This window comes from Wasmannia auropunctata, unplaced genomic scaffold (genome assembly GCF_000956235.1).
Source record: "Wasmannia auropunctata unplaced genomic scaffold, wasmannia.A_1.0 LD335462.1, whole genome shotgun sequence".
NCBI lineage: Eukaryota > Metazoa > Arthropoda > Insecta > Hymenoptera > Formicidae > Wasmannia > Wasmannia auropunctata.
This window is the reverse complement of record NW_012027428.1, coordinates 46,544-70,671: the sequence shown is the minus strand read 5'-3', so window position 1 is coordinate 70,671 and position 24,128 is coordinate 46,544. Positions and strand designations below refer to the sequence as shown.

The window sequence follows — 24,128 nt, the reverse complement described above, 5'->3', positions numbered from 1 at the left end:
GTGATATCAATTAGTAAAACAAGAGATTCTAACCAAACTAACCTGATAATACTTATGAAGTAAATATTGCGATATTTACTGAAACTATAACAAAATCAAAAATTTTAATATATTTTTTTGTTGCACATTATTTACTATTGTAAAGTCAATTTATAGTAAGCTGCAATCAGTTTATAATAAGTGACATTTGTCTTACAATTAGGCTGCGTTCTGCAAAGCGCATCATGCGTTTGCAAACCGAGTACCCTCTATCATGTTATCTTTGTTTAACATTCGGTGAATAACAAGGATAAAATATACATGGAGACACTCGAATGATGTTTTCGAACGCAGCTTGTTGGCCAATTTAACATGAAAAATGTGGGCCATCTTATCCGAACTGTAAGGAAAAGATGACCATAGTATTTATAAATAAATAATAAAAATAAAAATACAAATAATAGGTCACATGACAATTTATGAACCATTTATTGTGTGTGTACGTTGATTACGGCAGCTTAACTGTAATTTATTCGTCGTAGCAGCTTTTAGTGAACACATGTAAAACTTTGCTGACAGTTAAAAGTAAAAATATTTTATAATATTCACATTATTGTTATTTTGAACAATGTACGCACATAAGCTACTGTAAATATTGATTATCTATAAGAATGATTTTAAAAAATGCACTATTTCGCAATTATTAGAGAAATTACAACCTAATGGTCATTGTTTTTGTATAGCCATAATACCCTAAGTTACCCTATATCACTTTAACATGCATGTGTTGCATAAGTTTATAAAATATCCGCAAATGCAAAATATTAAGAATGCAAGATATAATTCCAATATAATTTATATAAATATTATAAATTCCTCTACAGGGGGATTAATATTAATCTCGCCTAATGAAGTCATTTGGCACGAGTGCAAGACCAGGAACGCAAAGCGCACAGAGACGCGAGATCATATTTTTACAAGACCGCCAATTATTTATCCAGAATTTCGAGATTGTCTGTCGTAGATCGGTCGCACCCACTTACAGCCGCGAGTAGGGCAAATATCGGCGTAGAATCCGCGCGAGTGAGAAACGTGACGGAACGACAGCACACAACGGCGGTGTACGTGTGCACCGATACGATTCCCGGCGTCGTCGACACGTGGGAACGCGGACACGCGTCCTCGTCGCCCCTATAACGTGCGTGCCCCGACGCGCCGCAACTCCGAGGGTTGTTTCTGCCATCTCGACTCTCTCGTATATTCGCGACACATCTCCAATCATGCAAATTATTAGCGGGAGGCTGCGGAGACAATCGATCGTAATAATAAATCGCGATACTTTATATAAAACTAATCTCGCTCGAACGATTTGTACAAACGATATATTAATATTAAATGAATAAGCGATAAAAATATGTAGAAGTAAAATATTTTATCTTACTTTAATTTATTATTTAATCCGATTTATAAGTCTATTTCATTCATCATTTTAATTTAAATTTAATTTGAGTATATTCTGCACCTATAAAATATTTTTGAACATTTTGCGAAATCTACGTGTATTTTTCAATATAGTGGGGATCCGTACGCGCGAATAAAATCGCGAGGTATTTCGTTTCCAACCGCCGCAGTGAGAAACGCGTTTCGACGGAGATTGCCGCCATCCCCTGCGCGTTTTCACCCCTAAAGGTTTCCCTACGGTCGCCGACGGGGTGCGCACGTCGCGTCGACTCACAGACGCGGAAAATCTGACGGATGCGAATACGCGACGCGTATATAACATATCTATAGGTCGCACACGTTTGGAAGGGCGGACACGTAACAATTACCGTAGTCGCGAGAATGACTGACGTACGTCAAGGTCGTCAAAGTGAGTCCACTTCTTATCGAACGATTATGGTTGACGATATGTGGCGTAGGAGGATAAAAGATTAATTAAGAATCGGCAGTTAAAGCAGATTTAACGATAAGAGGCAAGACATAAATAATAAAATAATGTAAGAATTAAACGCAATAATAATTTAAAAAAATAATTCGTTGCTCTTTAAAACATCGCAATATACATTTTTTTAAAAACATGTAATAATAATATAAATGTTTTATTCTGAAAAAATAATAATTTGTCTACTGTGATAAGTGACAAGTTCAATTTTTTTACTCGCTTTTTTAATGCAAATATAAATTGTTGATTAATATTATGTATTAAAAGTAAAAAATACAATTCAAAAAATTAAATACTAATTTAATTAATTATTTTGAAATTGAATTAAATGCCTTCTTTTAATTCAGCTCTAAGAATTTATACAATTTAATCTTTTTATTTTTTAATTACATGTATGAATCCATTAAGTACCTTATTATCATCACTAATACTGTATATAAAAATTAATACAATTGTTTGAAATAATTTTCCGCACTTTTTATTCAGTTTTTAATTTTGATGTTAACAAATTATTTAACAAATGCGTTTTAAATTACTATTATGTTGCATGAGAATTTAATATCATAATCGATTAATCATACGCTCACGGCCGCCTCGTTTGCTTCGGAAACGGCAGAAATAAATGTCTCTTTATCTCTTATATATAATCTTATCATTGGTCGTTGTCATCTAACTGTCGGTTATCGAAATTGCAGGAAAAAACGTCATTTTGTACATCCGTGTATGTAATTATTATTACACTGAGAAAAATGGTTTGATTGTACCAATAAGATGGTATATAATTGTCGGTATGGTTGAATGAAACCAAACAAAATTTATGATTATAATAATAGGATTCGATATTTTATAATTAGAACATTTGATAGATTTTACTATACGGTCTTGATTAATATTTTCCAGTTGAAAATTTCCAGTGCAAAATTTCTGGTTTTATTCAGTAAACATTCTCGGCAAGCAGTACACTGCACCGTCATGAAATGGATGTGGCGGAGTTCAATTCTCACATTTATAAGAATCACGTAGAAGAGAATAAAAGGCGCGCAAAAAGGCGCATAAAAAATTTTTTAATCCTTGTCCTCATCCTTAAAAGTGAAATCAAAGATGAAAGTAACTGAAAGATATATATATATAATGGCATATATTGACAGTTTTTAGTTCTGTACCAAAATTAATTAAAAAAACTAATAATTCGTGGAAATTATTATTATTATTATTGATATAATCCTTACCTCTCGTGGCTTAGGATAACTTGCAGCATACAATGCACTTTACAATTACATTACTTACATTACCTTTATTTCTTATATATCATATAAAAAATATTAATATTTAATTTATTTTATACTTTACTTGAACTTTAAATAATAGTAAATCTAATCCAAATTAATTTGTGGAAATTAATATGTGCTAAAATGTATTAATATTATTATATAAATTATAAAAGATTCGATCACTCAACAAGAGATTTTGATATATATTTATCACAAAGGAAATTATTGGATCAACAAAAAATCTAGTATATTTAAGAAAGATAATTCTATCAACAAGAAATTCTGATTGATTTAACAGGAAAGAATCATACTCGTCTATAGTAAATCTTACAAGGATTCTGATTCGTTGATTTTTAAACAGATATATTGGTTGAATTTACCACATTTTCAGTTAATGCAACCAATTTCTTTTTCCAGTGTAGCATTTATTACATTTGACTGGCAGAACATAATTATCTGTGTGTTCACAGTAAAATCTAATAAAGAATCCTAAGCTAAAGTGAAATATATGATCTCTTAAATCGTTAAGAAATAGCCTCTACTTTTATCAAATTAATATGTAACATTTTGTTAATAAAGAATTTAGCAAAAGTTTACGTAAAAGTTAGCTATAAATAATCCTGAGGGATAATACAATCTCATTTTGTATCTAAAATAAGTTTACACATGATTAACGAAAAAATTTCCGAAGCAAAGAGAAACGAAAAATTTTGATGGTGCATATCTCTAATGTGATCATCTAAATTCTAAGGAACTGTCATTTATTATAACAACACGCACAAATATCTCAGAATATCTGGCCGGCCGAGAACAAGATAGAGATAAAAAAAAAAGTTACGACGCGGTAGAATTTACCTAGAACGGCGAGAGTGTGTTTGGAAGTTGGCGGGAGGATCGCTCGCGCGTTTAATCGTTTCTCGTATTTACGTAAACCCAAGAGAGACGATAGCGTCGGGAGGGGTCCGTTTGCTCGTGCCGAACAACAGACGATAAGGTTTTATGAGCCGTCAGTCATATAGACGCGCGCGCGCGAGACGAGCCGCCGCGCGTCGTTCAACTCGCGGTGAATCGCTCGCGTCACGTCGCCGGATGTGTCGCCGGTGCAAGCTTGCCCGCCGAAGTTGTCGCATAAATAAAAGCCAATCAGAGAACGACCGTCGCGCGATTACGAAAGCGTAATCGGCGTAACGGGCCATCCCGAATTCCCACCAAACGACAGTTTTTATTGCCCGGTGAATTAACGGTATTCTCCCCGTTGAGAAAGAGAGAGAGAGAGAGAGAGAGAGAGAGAGAGAGAGAGAGGCAGCAACATTTATTACATCTCGAGATGATAATTTCTCACAAAAAACAAATTTGCCTCGCCCTAAATCGTCTCAAAATTGTCAAGATGGCTTTGTGCCTAAACTCAAAATTATCGAGGCTTTCTTCTCAAGAAAATTAATTATCTAAATATATAAACACCACACTCGGGTTATAAAAAATCATACACAAAAAAACGATTTTGTTAAAATAAATGAAAATTAGACTAGAGATATAGATCTGAAAATAATTATGTTGAACTATCGTAATAATTTAATATGTAGAACTCTCAAGCACGATAATAATGCTATAAAATGTTTTAATATTTTAACAACCAGCTTGAACGTCTAATATAAATATGTATAGAAATTCAATATAATTATTTTGAAATCTGTATCTAGTTAAACTTTTAAATATACATATACTGACAAAAATCATTCTTTCTGTGTACTTTGATATGTTCACAATATCAATATATGTAGATCTGAAAATAATTACATTGAACCATCATAATAATTTAATATATAAAACTCTCAAGCATATAATGATAATGCTATAAAATATTTTAACATTCTAATCAGCTTGAGCGTCTAATATAATTATTTTGAAATCTGTATCTATAGCTAAATTTTGAAATACTGACAAAAATCATTCTTTCTGTGTACTTTGACATGTTCACGATATCAATATCTTTCATCCAATCCATAAAATATTTATATGTATAATAATAGATTATTTAAAAATCTGACTTTAATGTTCTTGATCCTATATTTTTCTCATCATTGTATTAAATACTTCACCATATTTTAAGTTAATATGCATCATACGTAATGGCAAAAATGTTCACTTTATGTTCAAATTAATATAGAAATTCGGAAAAAAAATGAGATCACTTCGATAAACGATACAATTTAGGAATAATATCGGTATGATGTAACGATGTTTCAGGTTCTAGAAAACGCCTAAATAGATCGTCTAAATAGGTCTTAACGATTCCATCGAACGCGTGCAACGTCTTCGAGCAATTACGTCAGTTGCCAATAGCGGCGGCTTGATTTTGATAAATGAGACCGAGGGTGGTCCCGACGCTCGCGGAAGTTTAAGGAACCGATGGTACGGTTCGCATGGAGGAACCGCGGGAGGAAACCGAGCGTGAGGCTCTTCTTTTCGGTAGGATGCCGGCAAAAGAGGTGCGGGGCTGCGCTGCGAGGAGGGGTGTGACGTCGGACGGGGGTGTCGTTCATCATTTCATTGCCGGGGCGAACGAGAATATTCATAGACTGCTTGCCACCCCTGCACCCTTGCAGCGTCGGAATGACAGAGAGATGCAAAGAGAGCAGTAAAAAAAAAAGGAACGGGCGAGCGGTGTAGAAGGAGAGAAAGAGAATGGAAAGGGCCGTGATATATGAGCGCGTAGTAGAGCACGTGGCTCGTTTCACACCTTCTTACAATCTTTGTTCCTACTGTCTTCGTGGAAAGAACTTATCTTTATGTCGGTCCTTGAACATATACTCGCGTCGCGCGAACGAAGCACGCGACCACATATGACATATAGTATTCGGGAAAATGTTACATGCGTCTCATCTTAATCGTGAAATTATATAGGAACAAAATTTATCTAGAAACAAAATTTATATAGGAACAAAATTTATCTAGAAACAAAATTTATAAAATATTTCACGAAGTTTATTACACATCGCGTAACATTTTAACACAACATTATTCATATTGTTAAATAAAAATATTCATTAAATACTGTTCTTTTCAAAGTTTCCGTGTTACTAGCACATCGTACTTATTGTTAATAAAATTCTGCAAATTTTTTTGGCTGTCTAATTAGTATTGCAATGTACATAATTAAAAAAAAAACAAAATGAGATTTGATTCTAACGATAATAACTGTAATAATTCCGGCTGTTTGAGAATTAACTCCGACTGCGCGCGACACGATTAGCGTCGGAAAATTCAAGCGCGAGGCTCTTAGCTTTTAAGGTATTTATAGGAACATTATCATTGCTTGCAGATAGGACGGGGATAATTATTTTAGGCAGGCGCTGCTTAATCCGGGCCACGGTGGGAAAATAATTTGCGATATCACCTAAGCCATTATAAGTTATGCGGAGCTTCAGGCCAAATGAATTTTCCGCGGGTAGACGTACAATGCTTTTCCAGTCATTATTATCTACATGAGAGATTAGCCGTGGCTCGCGCCAAAACTCCGTTTCCAAAGTCGCCTGAAATCCTGTAATGATATATTATTGACGCACCCTATACGCTTGTTCGTGAAGTCTCTCGCGTACAGATCTGGAGAAGAAGTAATAAACGTTTCTCGTGTTCGACCGAGCGGTAAATCGAACGGAGGAAAAAAAACCGGCGGCGTGACTTAAAAGAATATCGTTATGCGACCATTTGCAACAGCTAATTTTAAGCGATCCCAAGCATCGCGATTTGATATCAATGCTGATTATGTGTATAATTTTAATAAATCGCAATATCAAATCTTAATTGCGTAATTGCTCTTATGTAAGCGATGGACGATAACGCTTAACTCAGATTGTATTAATTATTCCGTAAGTCCATCATTTTTAACATCAGTTCTATATATTAAAAAATTAAAAAAAAAAACACTTTCTACAGATCTTCAAAATTGGATCATATCGATTTCCGAATTATTTCTGTATGAAATTTGTATGAAAATCACACATCTGTTATTAGCTCCGTGTTCATCATCATATTTTCATTTTTCCGTTTAGTCTTATCAAAAAAAGTATATTTTAAATTTATAAAAAATTCGTATTAATTAGTTCTAAAGATAACCAGTCGAACAAATTAATTATGACAGAATCACATAAAAGAGGACTCGCATATAAAGACTAATATGACATAGAGTAGGAAATTTCAAGCTGGAGTTGAAGCGGATGCGGGACACTTTCGTGATATTCCTCGCGAACGTCGAGCTGTAAATTAAGAACGATGCAACCGGCCGGTGGTGGTCGCTTCACCTGTCGCTTGCACTTCACCTCACGTCCGGCGTCCGGCGACGTGCGCGGAGCTGTCCGGGCCGTGCCTGGCGTTTACTGAAAACAATGCTATAGATGTGTCTATCCGGTCCGAATTACGTGGGTCACTGCATCGTGAAATTTCTGGCGGCTGGCTGGCGAGAGAGGAGACGTGGCCCCGGAGGCACCGCGACAATGAAACGTGCGAGGAACAATAGGTGGAAACGGGTAGTATCGACGAGAGACGTACGAAGTGGATCTTCCTCCGCACTGTGTCCGCCGGCGGGTGAGCAAGACGAAGAGCTGCCATGTTGGCCGACACCAAAGGCACCGCCCCGGACTCGCGTTTCCATTGGTCGTCGGCCCGTTGTTCCGGAGTACGGGGAACGAAGGGAGGACTGCAGGGTATCCTCTCTTCACCAGCTTCACCTACGCTCCCCGCCGCGAGACTCCCCGGTCACGCGCGCGCGCGCGCGTGTGCGCGAGCCGACGTAACGGCGCGGGTATAGGTGTGAGTGCGTGTGGAGTATCGACGCAACGCTACAGGCGTGTGCGTGGCCGGTGGACACGCTGTGTGCGTTGTATCGACGTACAACGATACTCGCTCCCCGCACACGCTCGCGCGCGTTGAGTAATTTTCGAGAAGGACCGGAAAACTGTCCCTCTCGCTTCCTTGGGGCCGAATCGAGGGCAAGAAAGCATCCCTCGGACTGGATAGATCGTAATTTCAAGTATATTTTGCGGCCTGACGGGTCGTCCGAAAGTCTCCACGCTGGAGACCCGTGGCTGGATTACGGAAGATTTCTTCGATTTCGGCTCGATGTTATTTCGTGAACTTGAAGCCGGCTGCGGATAGGCGAAGAGATAAAAGAGAGAAAGCGAGAAGAAATGCAATGATTACTAAATTCAATCACTGTTTAATATAAACGATAGATCGCTGAATAGGATGTCTATAACAGTTAAGTCTTAAACAGTTAGAATAATTGCGAGATATAGGAATATAATATTATAACAATTTGATGGAATTATAGCAATCCGTTTTATACCTATTTTTAATTTTTATTTATTTTTTAATAACTGTGTAATGAACCACTACCATATTTCCATCAATTCTATATAATTTCTATTATTTTTGATGTAAGAAGTGTAACAATTATGCTACAACAAATAGTCTGACTGACTTTATCGATATCATCTATCGAATTGTCAATTTCGGCACTGATCTTTGATCGCTTGTTGTGTTTTCCATGCACAAAGACAATAATCATGGGAAGATATCTTTATTGTCGAGCCGTCGGCGCAAAAGAAGATAATTCACACAATCGTTAATGTTTGCCATCTGTGTACATTTATTATCTCCATTGGTCATTAAACACGACCAATGCGTGCTGTCCGCTTTCATTAGGATTAGTCACGCACGAGTCTCGAACATTTGCCAATAATAAAAAAAAAAGAAAAAAAACATTTGCTTATCTTGCACGCCTCTCTTTATCCTCGTAATCCCTTGCAGCACGCATTGAGCCACGGAACACAATCGCGACAATAATTTTTATCGCGACGTTCGTTAAGGCAGTTTACCCATTTTGCTTTCGTTAAATTATTATTTCGTTAACTTCTATATATTGATATTTAAAATTAAGAATTATACACGATACTGTTACTCCTTTTTAAGAAAAACCGACGCTGAATTTCCCGAGAAATAAAAATTAATTTTCACTTTTTATTACCTACATCTGTTTGAAGCCTCTTAGAGAATGGAAAGTTGAATAATTTCATGCTCGAATATATAAATTGACGAAGATTAAAGAATATACTTGCCTCTCCTGAGGTAAAACATTTTTGTGTACTAAGACAGGTGAACCGCGCGAGTGTGGAAAGTGATATGAAGGAAGATAGAAGAACGAGTATATAGGTAGCTATAACCGGCCAAAGAAGGAGCCGCGATAACTGTGGCGGTGGCGGAGCAGAGACTTCTTTGTGATTGAAAATTGATGGAGTGGAATCAAGGGGGCTGAAGGAGGTTCGGGCAAGGGGATGACGGTGCTCGCGGTTCATTTATCAAAACACGCAAAAGGGTGACGCCGTTTACACGTGCGCGTTGAATTTCAAAGTAACAGAGAAAAAGCGAGCGAGCGAGAGAAAGAGAGAGGGAGAGAGCGAGAGAGAGAGAGAGAGAGAGAGAGAGAAAGAAAGAGTGAGAAAGAGTTTACGTAGCGGAGAAAATAGGATTTTACATTCCAAATATCGCAGCAATAAAATAGTAATTATGATCCAACTTCTGCATACATATGAATAAATTAAAATTTTGCAATGTACCTTTTATATAATATATATGTATAAACATATCATGTGTCTCGGAGATGCACGTATATAGCTAGAATGGCGCGACATAAAATTTTGTGCTTTAAATATAATTAACTTGAAATCTACCTGTTAAGAGTCAACATGTTTATATAGAACACGTCATCTAAATATGTTAAATTATAAACGAGATAGAATAAACGGGAAGCGTATAAGCGATCCTTTTCTCACAGAGAAGTTAACTCTCGGGAAAGTCAAAACAGGGATCAGAGGATAGCGGCGTCAAGCTTGTTGGGAATCGAATCCCGTGCTACGTATTTAAAGAAGCGCGAAACGAATCCGCGAACGAAATCGTATGCTCCATTGAAAGCTCGTTAACGGGATCGTCGTTCCTAATGCCGCTAAGCCGCACTATCGCCGAAAGGCTGACCGAGTAAGAAGCCAAGTTTTCGCCTACTTTCCGTCCATCTTAAACTGGATTAACCTTAAACTGGGAGAGTAATCCTCGTCGTATAATTGGGCAGTGAGAGGCATAGTCGCGAAGGACCCGATCGATTCGTCGCGTTGCGACTTATCATTCCGCCGCTCTTTCTTTTCAATTAGCTGATTTAATCGCGGTCCATATTCCGTGTCTTATATCTCGGCTTGAAAACAGTTTTCATGATAAATAACCTGTAGAGAGAAACATAACGCAATTTCAGAGATTGCAAGTTTTATATTAAATCTTTTTCATGATATCGTAGTTTCTCTCTTATAATTCTCTTTTGACTCATTCATTTTTAATTATTCGCTAATTTTTACATTAATATCAAAGAAACGTTTGGGTACTTTTTTTTATATATAATATATATTTTATATATAACATATTTCTTACATATTATCTATTATATATAAAAACGTTTCGCCCGTAAACCTCGATCATAAAACTCAAAAACTAAGAACGCCTTCCCGAAACTATATTTCGCTTCACAGATGAAAAAGACGTATCGGTGATCGCGAGTTTTTTTAACAAGACAAGACATGAAGCGTTCCTCGATATAGAGTTCGTCCGGCGAATTACAATCCACCACCCCTAACCTGGCGCAGCATCCCCTTCTACGTTGCCGGCTCGCCCCGCTCCTCGTGCCCCACGCCGACGAGCGAGAACGAGGGGGTGCGATCCGCTCCGCCCAGCCACGTGACTACGGTGTCGACTGGCGGGGGGTGACAGAGAACCGAGAGGGGTGATTTGGACCGAGGAGCCTCCCCTCTGCCGCACCCCTGCTCGCGCTCTCTAACCCTCTCTCTTTTCTCCTCGGTCGGCTTCTCGACGACTTTATGCCTCATAAAAATGATATAAAATTTGTAAAGACGGCGCGCTGTAACGACCGAACGGCTTGGCCGTATGGAGTGGGAGCTGAGGGTGAGAAAGGAAAACGCACGAGCGTCCGGGGAGCGAGAAGGAAGAACGGCTGGCACCAGTAGTAAACGAAATCGAAACAGAGAGCAACCCCCAGGTACCGTGGCCGTTCTTGACGGCAATCGATATGATTCCTTCGCACGAGAATAAACTCGGGACGGTTCGACGAATGCGACAATGCGCGCGTAAAAAAAGAAGCACGCTTCCCTCGTTCGTATATTTGAGCGAAACGTAATCGAAGGATGCTTCTCTCAGCGTTGAATGCAAGTATTAAAATTATCACGGAACGACGGGTGTTGTTAGCCACATTTGTTCGAATTACTGGCGAAAAGATTCTGCCTGAAGATAAACTGTCGGCGCGTCGGTTGGACAGGTTTTACAATCGAGATAGATAGATTAGCCATTTTTATCGTGCGGGTCGGTCGGCCGATAGAAGACAAAACCGATTGAAGATGTAAATTATTGCGTATCTTTCAGCGAAAACATCGCTTTAAATTGTAGGGGCAACGGCCCGAATCTCATCGCGAATGAAGAGAATCAGAAGGACTTACATATTTTTTTCAAGAAATATTTATTTATAAGATTTTGTCTATTTGGGCACTGGAAACTTAATTAGATCACAGTAGTTGTATTTTGATTTTGATACTTTTGTCACAGAAAAATTTATCTCAAATTGATTAATGAGTAGATCAAAGAGAAAGCTTATAATCTGAAGGCTCTATAAATGTATCTCTATATAGTTAAAAGTATATTTACATATTTCTGTGTATATTCCATGTATTGGAAATAATATAATGCGTAAATAGATATTAGCTCAATATTTTGCGCAAAGAAAAATCATTTTTTATCTGAACGTATATTTGAGAATCAACCTTGGACGACATTTGGCGGCACGTCAAGGCGGATAAAACTGGCTAATCGGCAAATCGATTACCCTGCAATAAGCATCACGAGATGCGAATCGTTCTCAGAATGGCGATAAGGAAGAATCGGAAGAATGCAAACTCTTTGCCCGCGCTTCGAGGCCCCTTTGTTGAGATTCGGCGGTGGAGGAGGTAAACGCAGGCACAAAGAAGGATGTTATCGCGGCGGTAGATACGAATCTCGAAAACGATATTTCGCACCGAGTATCGATTGTTTGCGCCACCAGGCACGTTTTACTATCGCTAGTAAAACACGAGCGAGTCACGTCGCCGCGCGGCGGTGACAATTGATCTGCTCTCTTGCGGTCATAGAAACGCTTCGTGTCACCAATGAATCCTTTACTGCAGCGGCCGCATCGACCATCTTATCCCGTCTATCTTACTGATATTTCGAATAAACTGAGGTGAAATTTGTCTAACATCCGTTTTTCCATCTGAGAAGATATACATATATGTATAAAGAAACGGGAAACTCTTTATGCGCTATAAAATAATAAATATTCGAAATTAAAAATTCAATATAATAATCTAACTTCCCAAACTTGAAAAATAAACTTTCCATGTTGCAAAGATTAAATTATAAAAATAATTTTAAAATATTTTAGTTTTAAGATTTATATTTTGTGAAAAGTTGAAAATTAGTAATATTCCGTTGCACTGATAGAATCTTTTCAATTTTTTAACAATAATTTAACATTAAAAAACAGGATATAATAACAAAAATTTGCAGAAATGTAGGTGAGTAATTAAGAAAATTTATCTTCAAAAATCTATTTTATCGATTTCGTTTCAATGCCGCAATTTGAATGTCAGTAAGCAATCTATCAGCACGGAAATCAGTCACCAATGGCTAATCGAAAGTCGAGTGAGCGTTTCCTGAAAATATTACGTATTTTTGTGTGTGCGTGCGTGCGTGCGTGCGTGCGTGTGTGTGTGTGTGTGTGTGTGTGTGTATGCATGCAAAAGAGGTTATCTTTACATATTGTTCAAAAAAATATTTTATATGCATCATTACTATGTTTCCTATAAAAAGCGATTATCGATTAATAGAAGCATGCATAGCATATATAATAGTAATTATTTACATGATGAGACGAGATAGAGATATGTGTATTCCTTTTTATTAAAATAAATTAAATATTAATATAGTGATTTTTAAAATAGTATATAAGATATAAATTTTTTTTATACAATTACATACAAATTTTAGAATTTTTAAAACAAATTTTTTAGTATTTCTAAGATTTAAGGTAAAATAATGCAAATTCTTTTATTTTTTATTTGAAAACGTTTTGCTTCCAAACTTATTTTCACGTATACCCATATCAATTGCATATTTTGTAAATTGCAAATTAAACGAAATTTGCATAATATGATTGAGCTTTTTTGCGTCGCGTCTCGCAAAATAGTCGTCTGACAGGTAATATTTAACATCAGATGTGTATGCTTGCGAGTCGAGTTCTCGTCGTTAAAACGAGCAACCGACCGCTTGTAGCTGATAAACGTCTATCTTATCCTTTTATGGCATCCCGGCAATAACTTAGTTTATGGTTGTCGCCGATATTGAGCAAATGGCAAGTACAAATAATAATCACGCGTATGAGTACGCGGAGTAGTAATTAGAATTACGAGTGATAATTAGGTAATGCGAGGCTCTGTTTTTAGTGGATCGTAAAACCGACCAAAAAGTGCGATAAGATTCTGCAATTTCACCTTTATGCACGTATAAATAATTACCCTTTATTACATGTCAATAGCAACAGACAAAGTTTGCTGGTTGAAACATGCATACGTCATCTTCAGAAATTACGTAAATTCCGTTTCAAAGATCGTCCGCAAATTATTCCGGCTATAAAGTCTATCTCAAGTTTTATAGTCTCACACATATAATTAATATTAAATATTTATTTAATTACATTATTTACGCTCGCGATGTTGCACGCAAAGGTTTACACAATAATTCAAGATTGCAAGCTGCAGCAAATAAGAGACTATCTATAATTTAAAAAATAACTTCGGCCATTTTCTCAATATACGACTTAATTCATACATGTGCCGGTTTCAAGGTGAGTGTCTCCGCGATAGAGAAAAACAGCGCCGACAACATGTCGCACGAAGTTTAACCGTCGATTACCGAATCCCAGTCAGGGTTGAACGTCGATCGAGAGAGACCAATAGCGAGTAGGTGGCTGCGATCGTGTGCGACAGCCTCGACGTTGAGGCCAGCCACAAAGCCGTGTCGCGAGCGACTCTCCTATATACAGAGATAATCCGTAATCCTTCAATTATTATCGAATTACAATAATTATGGCCGGACATAATAATACATACGTCCGATTCTCCCGATCGTTTCTATCGTGTATTGGCGAAAATGGCGCGTTGCGTCAAAAAGTTCTATTTGTTAATTTACGTTGTTACAGTTATAGTGTCATTATAATATGTAACAGATGTAACTTTATATTTCAGGTCATATTGCGTTGACTATTACTACTGCGTTCAACAAACACAACATTTTACCGTTTCGTATGTTAATACCTTTTATTTCATGTATAACATAACGCGCATTACGAAATATTACTATCATACTTTTTAATAGAACGATATTAAGTTGTCGATACGTCCGACAGAATTGTCGAAATGCCAATACTAAAAATTCGCTTCACGCTCGATATATATAAGACATCGTCGATATACACAGGTATAATATAGGTGGAAAAGATAGGAGGGAAAGACATACATTATTTTCCAACAACTAGAAGAGAAGTCACATTTCATTCGAAGCCAGTGTCCATCCCCGATCATCATCTTCGACTTTAATTTACCGAGGTAGAGTGCAGGTCTCCACGTTTTGGCCGCGACATTGCACCCGCTGTTGCCCATATAACTCGGGTAGTCGCTTCAAAAATCAAAAGACACCCTGGTGAACACGTCCTACCCCGCGCATCCGCATCCCTCATACGTAACTCACTCTCTCGTTTTCTTTCTCTCTTCCTCCCCCTCTATCTCTCTCATCCTCTCCGTCCTTCTCTTTCTCTCTCGCTCTCATTCCCTGTCCCACCAGACCGCCACCAGAGTCGCGCCGATGTGGTGCTCCCACTCTAGCTCTGAACTCTGGGAAGTCACACGCACACATCGGCAAATAACGCCCACGCGGCCTGCACGGTAGGCGTGGCCATCTTGTCATTTGTCTCCTCTACTTTCCCCGAGGCGTTAGGGGATCCCCGGGATGGCGCTCTGTTCCTAGCTTGACGTATGTACTGCCGCTACAACCCCCGTTTTCGTATCGCGCTCTTCGTTTTCCGCGCGCCCGCCGCCGCGTTCTCCTCCATCGAGTGCTTTAGAGTCGCGTCCTCTTCCCCCCTCTACCCCCCCCCTTCCCCGGTGCCGTCGGTAGTTACTCTCCGTCTCTTTCCGTTTTTCCTTTCCGTCCTCCCTGCGCATCCGTCGTTTTTCTTCCACACACTCTCTTCCTCTATCTCTCTGGAAAATGTGCTCCCATCCCCCGCCCCATTTCGTTGCGTGACAACTTCTTGACGCCAGTCACGACGTCCACGGCTCCCTTTGCTGACGACGATTCTCTTACGAGAATCACGCGCGGCCCACTTCGTCTCTGACCCTTCCGCGAGCCTTGCTCCCCGCCGTCGTAAGAACGAGTCGGGCGCCGTCATGTCTACGAAGTAGTCACCGAGAGACTTGTAGGTTATTCGGCTGACGCAATCGATATAATACATGAAAAATGGACGAGACACTAAATGCAACTTGCAATTGGGCCGATCCTGAAGCTCCGAGTTGTCGGGAGACGTAGATAATCTTTCCCAGAAAATACCAAGTTACATGTAACGTATACCGTTACATTGTTGTAATTTCCCCACTCAACAATATAACTATAACATAACACGTGTATTATATTATAGTTATATTGTTGAGTGGGAAATTTATACAACTAACAGATACGTTACCTGTAACTTGGTGTTTGTCGGGTTTCCTATATTTTACTTCGTTTCTCTCACAAATTTTAACTATAAGTTCCAAATGCTACGTAAAAACAAATATGATCTTATAGGCTTTTGACATTTAAATAGCAAAAAAGATCTAAAACGATTAATGTATTTAAATCTTTGTCTGTTCCATTCAGAATTTTTTTCAATATATATGCACAATGTTATTAAATGTGATACGCCTCGAGATTATCATGTTCTACTGACAATGCTGTTTTTCCTAAAGGAGAATAAAAAGCCATCGCAAAAAAAGTTCCGACGACGGTATAATAAATTCTGAGATCAATCACGCGTGAACGTTGGACGATCAATCGTATCATTTAGCAGTAGATTAAACAGTCGGGAATACGCTTTTCCTCGACAACGATTGCGCAGATATGCCCGCAGTCGTAAACTCCTTATGTTGAGGTACAACCTCTCGAAATCGAATAGTACGCCCAATATAAACGACTTCAGACGTCACTGCGGACCGATATTTGCTCCGACCGCGATAAGCCGAGCGATAACTGCGTACTAGCAATCCCGATTTTGAATAGAGCCGCAAACTTTATTTTCAGTTTTACGACACATGATTGTAAAATTACGGAATAAATTATATCTATTCAGCGATTATATTTAAAAACAATAATAATTTACGAATAATATTATTAGTAGAAAAAATAATAAATAAAATACCGAATATTATTTGCGATTTTTAATTGCCAACGAATTTCAACGCTTCAAATAATAGATAATTATTAAGAATAAAATTTGTAAGCCAAAATTTACAATAAAATTTTCTGACACTACTCCTGATACTCCACTTTATTCGCTTGTATGAATCGCGTGCAAGAGACGCAGTAAGATTGACTTCTTGCAATAGCGCGGGGATATACCTAGGGTATCCTTGTTTTTCCTTTCCTGTTTTATTTGCGCGTGAATTTTCAAGTAAACAAATGGTGATATAACGATGCATTTCTTACGAAGGCGAAGGGTAATCGCCGAGACTAACTCCGCCGGTCGCGGTGGTGGTGGGATCGCGATCTCGCGTGGTCAAGGCGCTACGAGGTCGACCGGGAGAAACAACAAACGATAATCGTCATGGTATGGCAAGATCCGCAAGATCGCCGGTAGTTCAAGAGAAAAGAGGAAACGCCACCACGTGTGCGTGTGCGTTCGCTCGAAGGGGCAAGCACGCCGACCACCGTCGCTACCGTAGGAGGGGCAACTCCGGGTCAAAGGTGGGGTTAAAATCCGAGGGTGGGGATGGACCGAAAGGGATGCGCGTTGATGGTGACACTGGAGCGTTAACCGGTGTGACCGCCTTGGGTATAACTGATGCAACGAAAAGAGACGCGAAAGATCGTGGTGACGTAGAAAATTCTATTGTAGCAATAATATTGTAACATTATAGTGAGATGGCCGAAGGCGGAGAACTAGCGGGAAGAGAACAATGACGGATTGGGGGCACTTAAGGAGTTACTATTGCCGCAGACTAAATTCACGAGGCGGAAATTCGGCGCTAGAGATCGCGCGAGAAAGGAGGATGCAGTGGGAAAGAAGCGCCATGCGATTCTCGAAGAAGGGATGCTGTGCGAGAGAAAGACGCGTGGAGGGGTTGGCTGGAAGGAGTGCGGAGGAGGGACAAGATGACTGTGTGTAAGAGATCGCGAGGTGGCGGGCGAGAACCCGCGCGCTACGTGGACAAGGATGCACACGACTGAAGCGGGAGGATACGAATCGGCGAACAAACGGTACCAAGAGAGACGCGATCGCGATCGGGGTGAGCCGAGGGAGGAAAGGAGCGAGCGGCAACGCGAACACAGGCGTGAGAGATCGTGCCAAGGGGAGCGCGAGCGGTGCTAGAGAGCGAGGGATGCCAGTGACGCCGCGAGTACGAGCGAGATGTGGTAGGTGGGGAGTCTGCTCCGGGTGTGGAGGCGAAGAGAGAAGGAACGCGGATGGAGGGGAGTAAGAGCGAGCGAGCCGGAGGGAGAGGCGCAGTCAGACAGTCAGGCAGGCCGCCCGGCAAGCAAGGAAGGCAGGCAGGCAGGCAGGCAGGCAACTAGGCAGGCAGGCAGCCAGGCAAGCAAGCTAGCAGGCAGCCAGTGCACCAGCCAAGACCACTAGATCCGCTCGGCTTACCGACTTAGAGACTTAAGCCGGCAGGCAGTCCGAAAGGCTCAACCGGCTAAGCCTGGCGGACCCACCTACCAACCGACTTACGCGGCGCTAGCCACTACGACGCGTTTCATCTACCGGCGGGAAAATCAGGATACACCGCTGCGACCGGCGGTACCGCCGCCGCCTTCTTATATTTTCCTCTACCGCCGTGTCCCGCTCCGCGCGCTTCTCCTCTCTGACACACGTTAAGGGCCGGAGGTGCGAGTAGTGACGAGTGCTTGCGCGGTCATCATCATCGGCGCGCTCGTACCGACGACGACGACGACGGCGGCGACGTCGACGTCGTTGCCCGCGGCCGCGGCGTCTGACGACGGTCGCGGGTAGGAGATCCTCGTCGTTCTCGTGCCACGCGTCGCTGTAAATCGCATGTAAACATTCACGCAGTGTGGAATTTCCGGAGTGGAGAACGACAATTCAGAAGTGGTGGAATAGTACAGGTATAATCATCGTATAGTGTCGCAAGGGTGCCGTGCTCGTTCGTCGCGTGCGTCTAATTACCGGCGTGACTTTGATTGGTGACAGAAGCTGGATGCCGGCTATTGGTGAACGTCTCGCCCGAAGAGAGTGGGTGACGAGAGTAGTGGTCAATGTAGTGCTGGCTATATTGTCAGGAGTCTTGATTACCTTGTCGTCTTAATGTAGCAACAAATTGCGAACAAACTTGCTCGACGAACGGAGATAGATTTTGGAACTTATACGGAACACATAAAAAAAACGTGAAGAAGAATCGTGACAAATCGTGACAAATATTCGATTTGAAATCAAAGAGAGAGAAACGTAAGCGAAAGTTCAAAAGATAAAAACGGTGGAAGAGCAAGAGTGGTAGATGAGTTCGTCTACCTCAGGCGCGAAAGATAATGAGAATGATAATGCTGGTAGTTTAACCCACTTAAGCGACGTATTTTATAACTCTTCTCGTTTTTTTTCTTACGTAATACGACGACATTGAACCGACGGTTACCTAATTTCTCTCCTCAAGTCTCTCCGCGTCACAGCGCGCGTGTCGTCCACGTGAGTCCGCGCGCTGTTTTTCGGAGTCCTGGCGTGTATTCGCAATATACCGTCCACGTATTCTCGTCGGTCCATCTGCGGATGCCGCCAGCGCGAAATGTCGCGCGTACACGCTTATCTCGCTGCCGACGCTCAAGAGAATTGGAGCTGAACGCTAGCGGAAGAGTGCCGACGGTATAACGAGTGCACTGCGACCGTCTCGGGAAAAGTTGCACGAGTATATATTTCTTTACAACCACCTATGTCGAAAGAGTCCATCGATCTCGTTATTGATTACATCGACAACCGTTGCGCATTACATTATTCTCGACTGGTAAAAACTTCGACGAGATTCGGTGTGTCAAAATTCTCGTGACAATTTTACTGTTCTCAAAAAAGAAAAAAAAACGAACCGCTTGATGTTCTCGACTGGTAATCGCCTCTAAAGAAACAGTCACGCGGATTCTCGTTGACGGCGATAACGTTACTTCCGATCTACGAGACAGGGAGGACCACTTGAATGTGTCCTTAGAAGGAGGCGGCGGACAAACCGGCGTGATTCGCGCTGATTCGCGGCCTCTCGCGGGCCAGGTTGATCGTGTCACCAAGTTGTAAGGAACAGTCAACACGACGTTAACCTTCTACAGTATGGAGCGGGGCGGCGGGGCCGGGGGGAGCCTCGAACTCGCCGGGGGCGGTGGCGGTGGCGGCGGAGGCGGCGGCGGTGGCGGCGGCAACGCGGATTTGTGTCTGCAGGACCTCGTGATCGGGCCGACGAGCAGCCTCTCGGTGCAGCATCATCAGCACGCGGCGACCGCCACGATGGCCGGCCTGCACGGCGATCATCTTCAGGGCACGATGCACCATCACGATCTCCACGGTAATTCGCATCACGACACCTCGATGCTACACAACTCCAGCCACCAGCTGCATCACGAGCCGCTGGAGAAACTTAAACGTGGTGAGTCGTTCACAATACTATAAAGACTACCGGCACCTCGCAATCGTCATTGATTGCGACGAATTTGAAGTGATCAGTAGTTTATGCGAAATTATTTATGGATCGTGATGTATCGTCCGCCTATTTCTACGGACAAACACGGTGTACCCAGTACAAGAATTAATTTATACTTGTTGTATAAGTGTTGTAGATTTTTACTAGATTTCATCGCTGTTAATTAAACGAACTAAAATAAAAAATTATTACTTAATCTGGAATCAACTAAGTTTCAGTTTGTAAAAGCTAGTTTTGAATGATTTAGTATTATTTTCTCGTAAAGCAATATAGATCTACTTTGATAAACCTATGCTATAAATCCTCAAAAAAAATTACTATAATTTTCTAAAGTAGAAATGATACTTTTTAAATCAGCATCAGAATAAGTTGTTTCTATCTAAAATTGTTTTCGTGCGTCAGTTTTTAAATCAACACAGTGATATATACATCTGTATGTATCAAGATATTATTTTAAAATTCCATGTAAGATTCAATCGAAATGTTGCTGCATAAAATACATGAGATGCAGCAAATCGAATCGCGATTCTGCGAGATCATAAAAGGATTAAGTGCGATAAAGTCCTGGTAAAGTGGCTTCGCAAATGAGTCCGGTAATTACAATCGACGTGTTCTCTCCGTGTATCGATTCCGACAAGATATGGAGGTTTGCTTTTTCCACTGTCGTCGCATCGCACACGTTATCGCGATGTAATCGCTTGTAGCCGACTTGTCACAATGCTTGATTTTATTGTTGACGATACTATCGATCCTCATTTATTCGCGCGATAAGTAACCCGACGTTTTTCCTGACTCTACGCCGCGCGAGTGCCCGCGCATTATCGTGCGTCTCCGCCGAAAATCTCGTATCACGGATGTGTCATTTCCAAAATAAGATTGATACGAGTGACATTGCACAAAAGTGGGGAAAACTCTCGCCGTCGCCCGCGACACAAACGCGCCGCGACAAACAGAGCCGTGACGCGCAAACAATTGGAGCCGGTGAAATAATTCGGCGAGAAGAACGGGACGTTTTTGTTCGCGATCGGCGTGATTCAGCTTGACAAATCGCAACGTGACGCACGATCTGAAATATTCAATTACACCTCGTCGCCCCGATAAACGTCGATAAGAAGGCAAAATTTAATATGTTACGTCTCCCCCGTTGCGCTCTTATCAAACGATTTGTAATTCAGATGCGTTCGCTGCAAACGCTCCCATTTCTGCGGGAAAAAACCATCGAAACCAAGTGAAAATATTATTTCCGTTTTGATGGACCGCTAACCAATCATAATTTATCATTTTATCGTACATGCAAGCAAATCTCTCAAACAATGATAGCCGTTTGATAAATAAGTATATAACCATTAAGCAAATTAAAAAGGCAAAGTCAATAAACGGATTCTCGAGCGTTACTTAGAGACGAACTATTTGAATCTCTACTTTTTTTTCTTTCTTTTCAATCGTAATATCAGAAGAGACTCTTGTCTGATGAAACGACATTGATTCTTGTCAAGTGCCAGACAAGTATAGATAAAATTAATCGAATAACTCTGATAACCACGACTCTCGCAATCGAGTTGTGTTATTTTATTCATGATATGAAGCAGCATGATAAAATTTCGGCTGTTAATTTCGGCTGCGCCGTCGCCAAAAACTTAAAAAATTTCAACCTGCTACATGCTTACCTATTTTTACCGAGGATAAACAATTTAAACACTCCATTATGACGTAAATACTTTCATTGAACATATTACTTCATATTATTTGAAAAGATTTTGTTCTCATATTACCCTCTTTTACGCACTCTTCTGTTACAAAAAATATTTCATTTAACATACAAATAAATTGCATTTATATATAAAACCCGTGGAAATTCTTCTGTAAAACTTTGACCGAGGACATTGAGGATATCCGTCGAAACGGACGAGTCAAAGTCGAGTTTCATAACGCTGGTCGTTCATTGTAATGTAGTGTCATTCGAGCGACGGGCGAATTCAGTGGCACATACGGCGATCGGCGTCGAAGACGACGAAGACGATCCTCTCTCTCGTGGCAGCGCCACCACCTGTTTTGTGATTCATTAACTCACCGGCTTATCGGGATAAGGTAGACTTATCCGGGGCTCGAACCCGACACTGCGGCTAAACCCGATCTTATTCCAATGGCATCCTACCTATCCCCGTTTCGGTTCCAGTCCTAGACTCGCGCCAGTGACTCCCACCATTTAGGATCGCGGATACCTCTGAGAAGAGCTTCATTTTTCTCGTGAGTGTATCGAATTTTCTTTGCGCTCGCTTTACCGACAATAAATCGTATACTCGCGTATGTATAAGGTAAATGGATTCACGAGGACGGATAAATTTGTTCGTTTCGACTTACGAATCCGTACAGGAGGGTACAAAACTTTGTTGTATGCAAATTTAGTTGTATATACAAACATTAAAGTTTATAATTATTAGAAGGATTATTCACAATACATTGCCTATTTTCCTCCCAAGCATTGTGCACTCTCAATGATTTTTCATTTAACTGCCCCTATCATTACTCGAGCTGGCTCACTTTCGCATTATTTGTCGCCGCGCTTGATCGGTCAACAGGTAGGACATTGATAAATTCAAAGCGGTCGCGGGCGAATTAAAATTTCTATCGTGAACGCTACCCCACATATTATTGTCATTAATATCGCGACGGGATTACGCGAGCTCTATTAATATCGGCACGTCGATGGAAATTAATGCCAGCGTCGACCGCGATAAAAGCAATGCCGCCCCCTAATGAAAATGATGATGCGGAAATAGCGACGCCCGATCGGGCGATCGGATCGAGATTGCAAGCGAAAATTCGGCAGGAAGAATCGCTGCGGAAAATCTGTTATCCCCCTCCGCCGACGGGGAGGCTCAATATTTTGTCAACAGGGCGGCATACGGTCGGCTCCGATCTGCGCGGCCCCCGTTAGTCATTAACTACCCCTTTATTATCGCGCGCGGCCTTGCGATCGAGCTAGCAGATGCGTCGACGTCCACCCTTAGCGCACCCCTTCTTCCCCTTCCCCTCCCCCGGACTAATGGTGTTGACAAATTGCTCGGCTAGCCTCTAGCCTCCCCGGGGAATGCGCCCGCAAAAGTCTCCTCGCCGCAAACTTATGGGCGTTTAGACGCGAAATTGAACCGCGTCTCCCGCAGATCGCGATTCCTGCATGCGGGATAAACTTTGTCGTGAGCAGCGGTCTCGAATGAAACTTCGAATTCCCGAACGTGATGAAAACAAAAGGCGAGAATTGAAATTCGTGTTTCTTGAAACTCTGTTTCATTGCATTTGTGACCCGCATTTAAAATCTCAAATAATACAACTAATAATAACGGCTAATCTTATATGCGTATAAGTATGAAACGAAAGTTACGCATAAGTGTGAAATATGATATTGTATTTATATAAATAGATAGCAATTTACTTGTAAAGTTATTATAAATCGCGTATAAATTTAAAAAAAATTTTTGCTAGTAATGACGCTAGTTAGTAACGTTAATTTTTGAATCGTATAACGGGACAATTAGCAAATGTACTTTTTTGTATTCCACACGATTGCTTCTTTGAACCGTTCACGATCGGCGGGCGCGATCGGGTCTTTCGATGAGCCGCGCTGATGTTCTGGTTCGATTTTCTCGATCAGCCAGCCAATCGTGGCGATCCTTTAAGCGCCCGGGACCGAACTGGTGGGATCAACATAGAAATGAACTGATTTCCTTCCCATTATCTCAGCTGCTGCGGTAAGGCAGGTCCCTGTCTACCTCAACAACGAGGTTTTGTGTACTCAGTGGGCTCCGATCGCCGTCGGCTGGGGTAGGCTCATTCCCGGAGGGTTGTCTC

The 24,128-nt window shown here is 40.9% G+C and overlaps 1 protein-coding gene across 1 annotated transcript in view; it reads left to right on the top strand.

The window, feature by feature from the left end:
• The first annotated feature begins 19,912 nt into the window (after positions 1-19,912).
• The window catches only part of LOC105456960 (pituitary homeobox x), a 29,479-nt gene continuing 25,263 nt past the window's right edge, over positions 19,913-24,128 (top strand). Inside the window, exon 1 of the mRNA XM_011701352.1 lies at positions 19,913-20,222. Coding sequence (XP_011699654.1) covers positions 19,913-20,222 — 310 coding nt within the window. The remainder of the gene's footprint in view (positions 20,223-24,128) is intronic.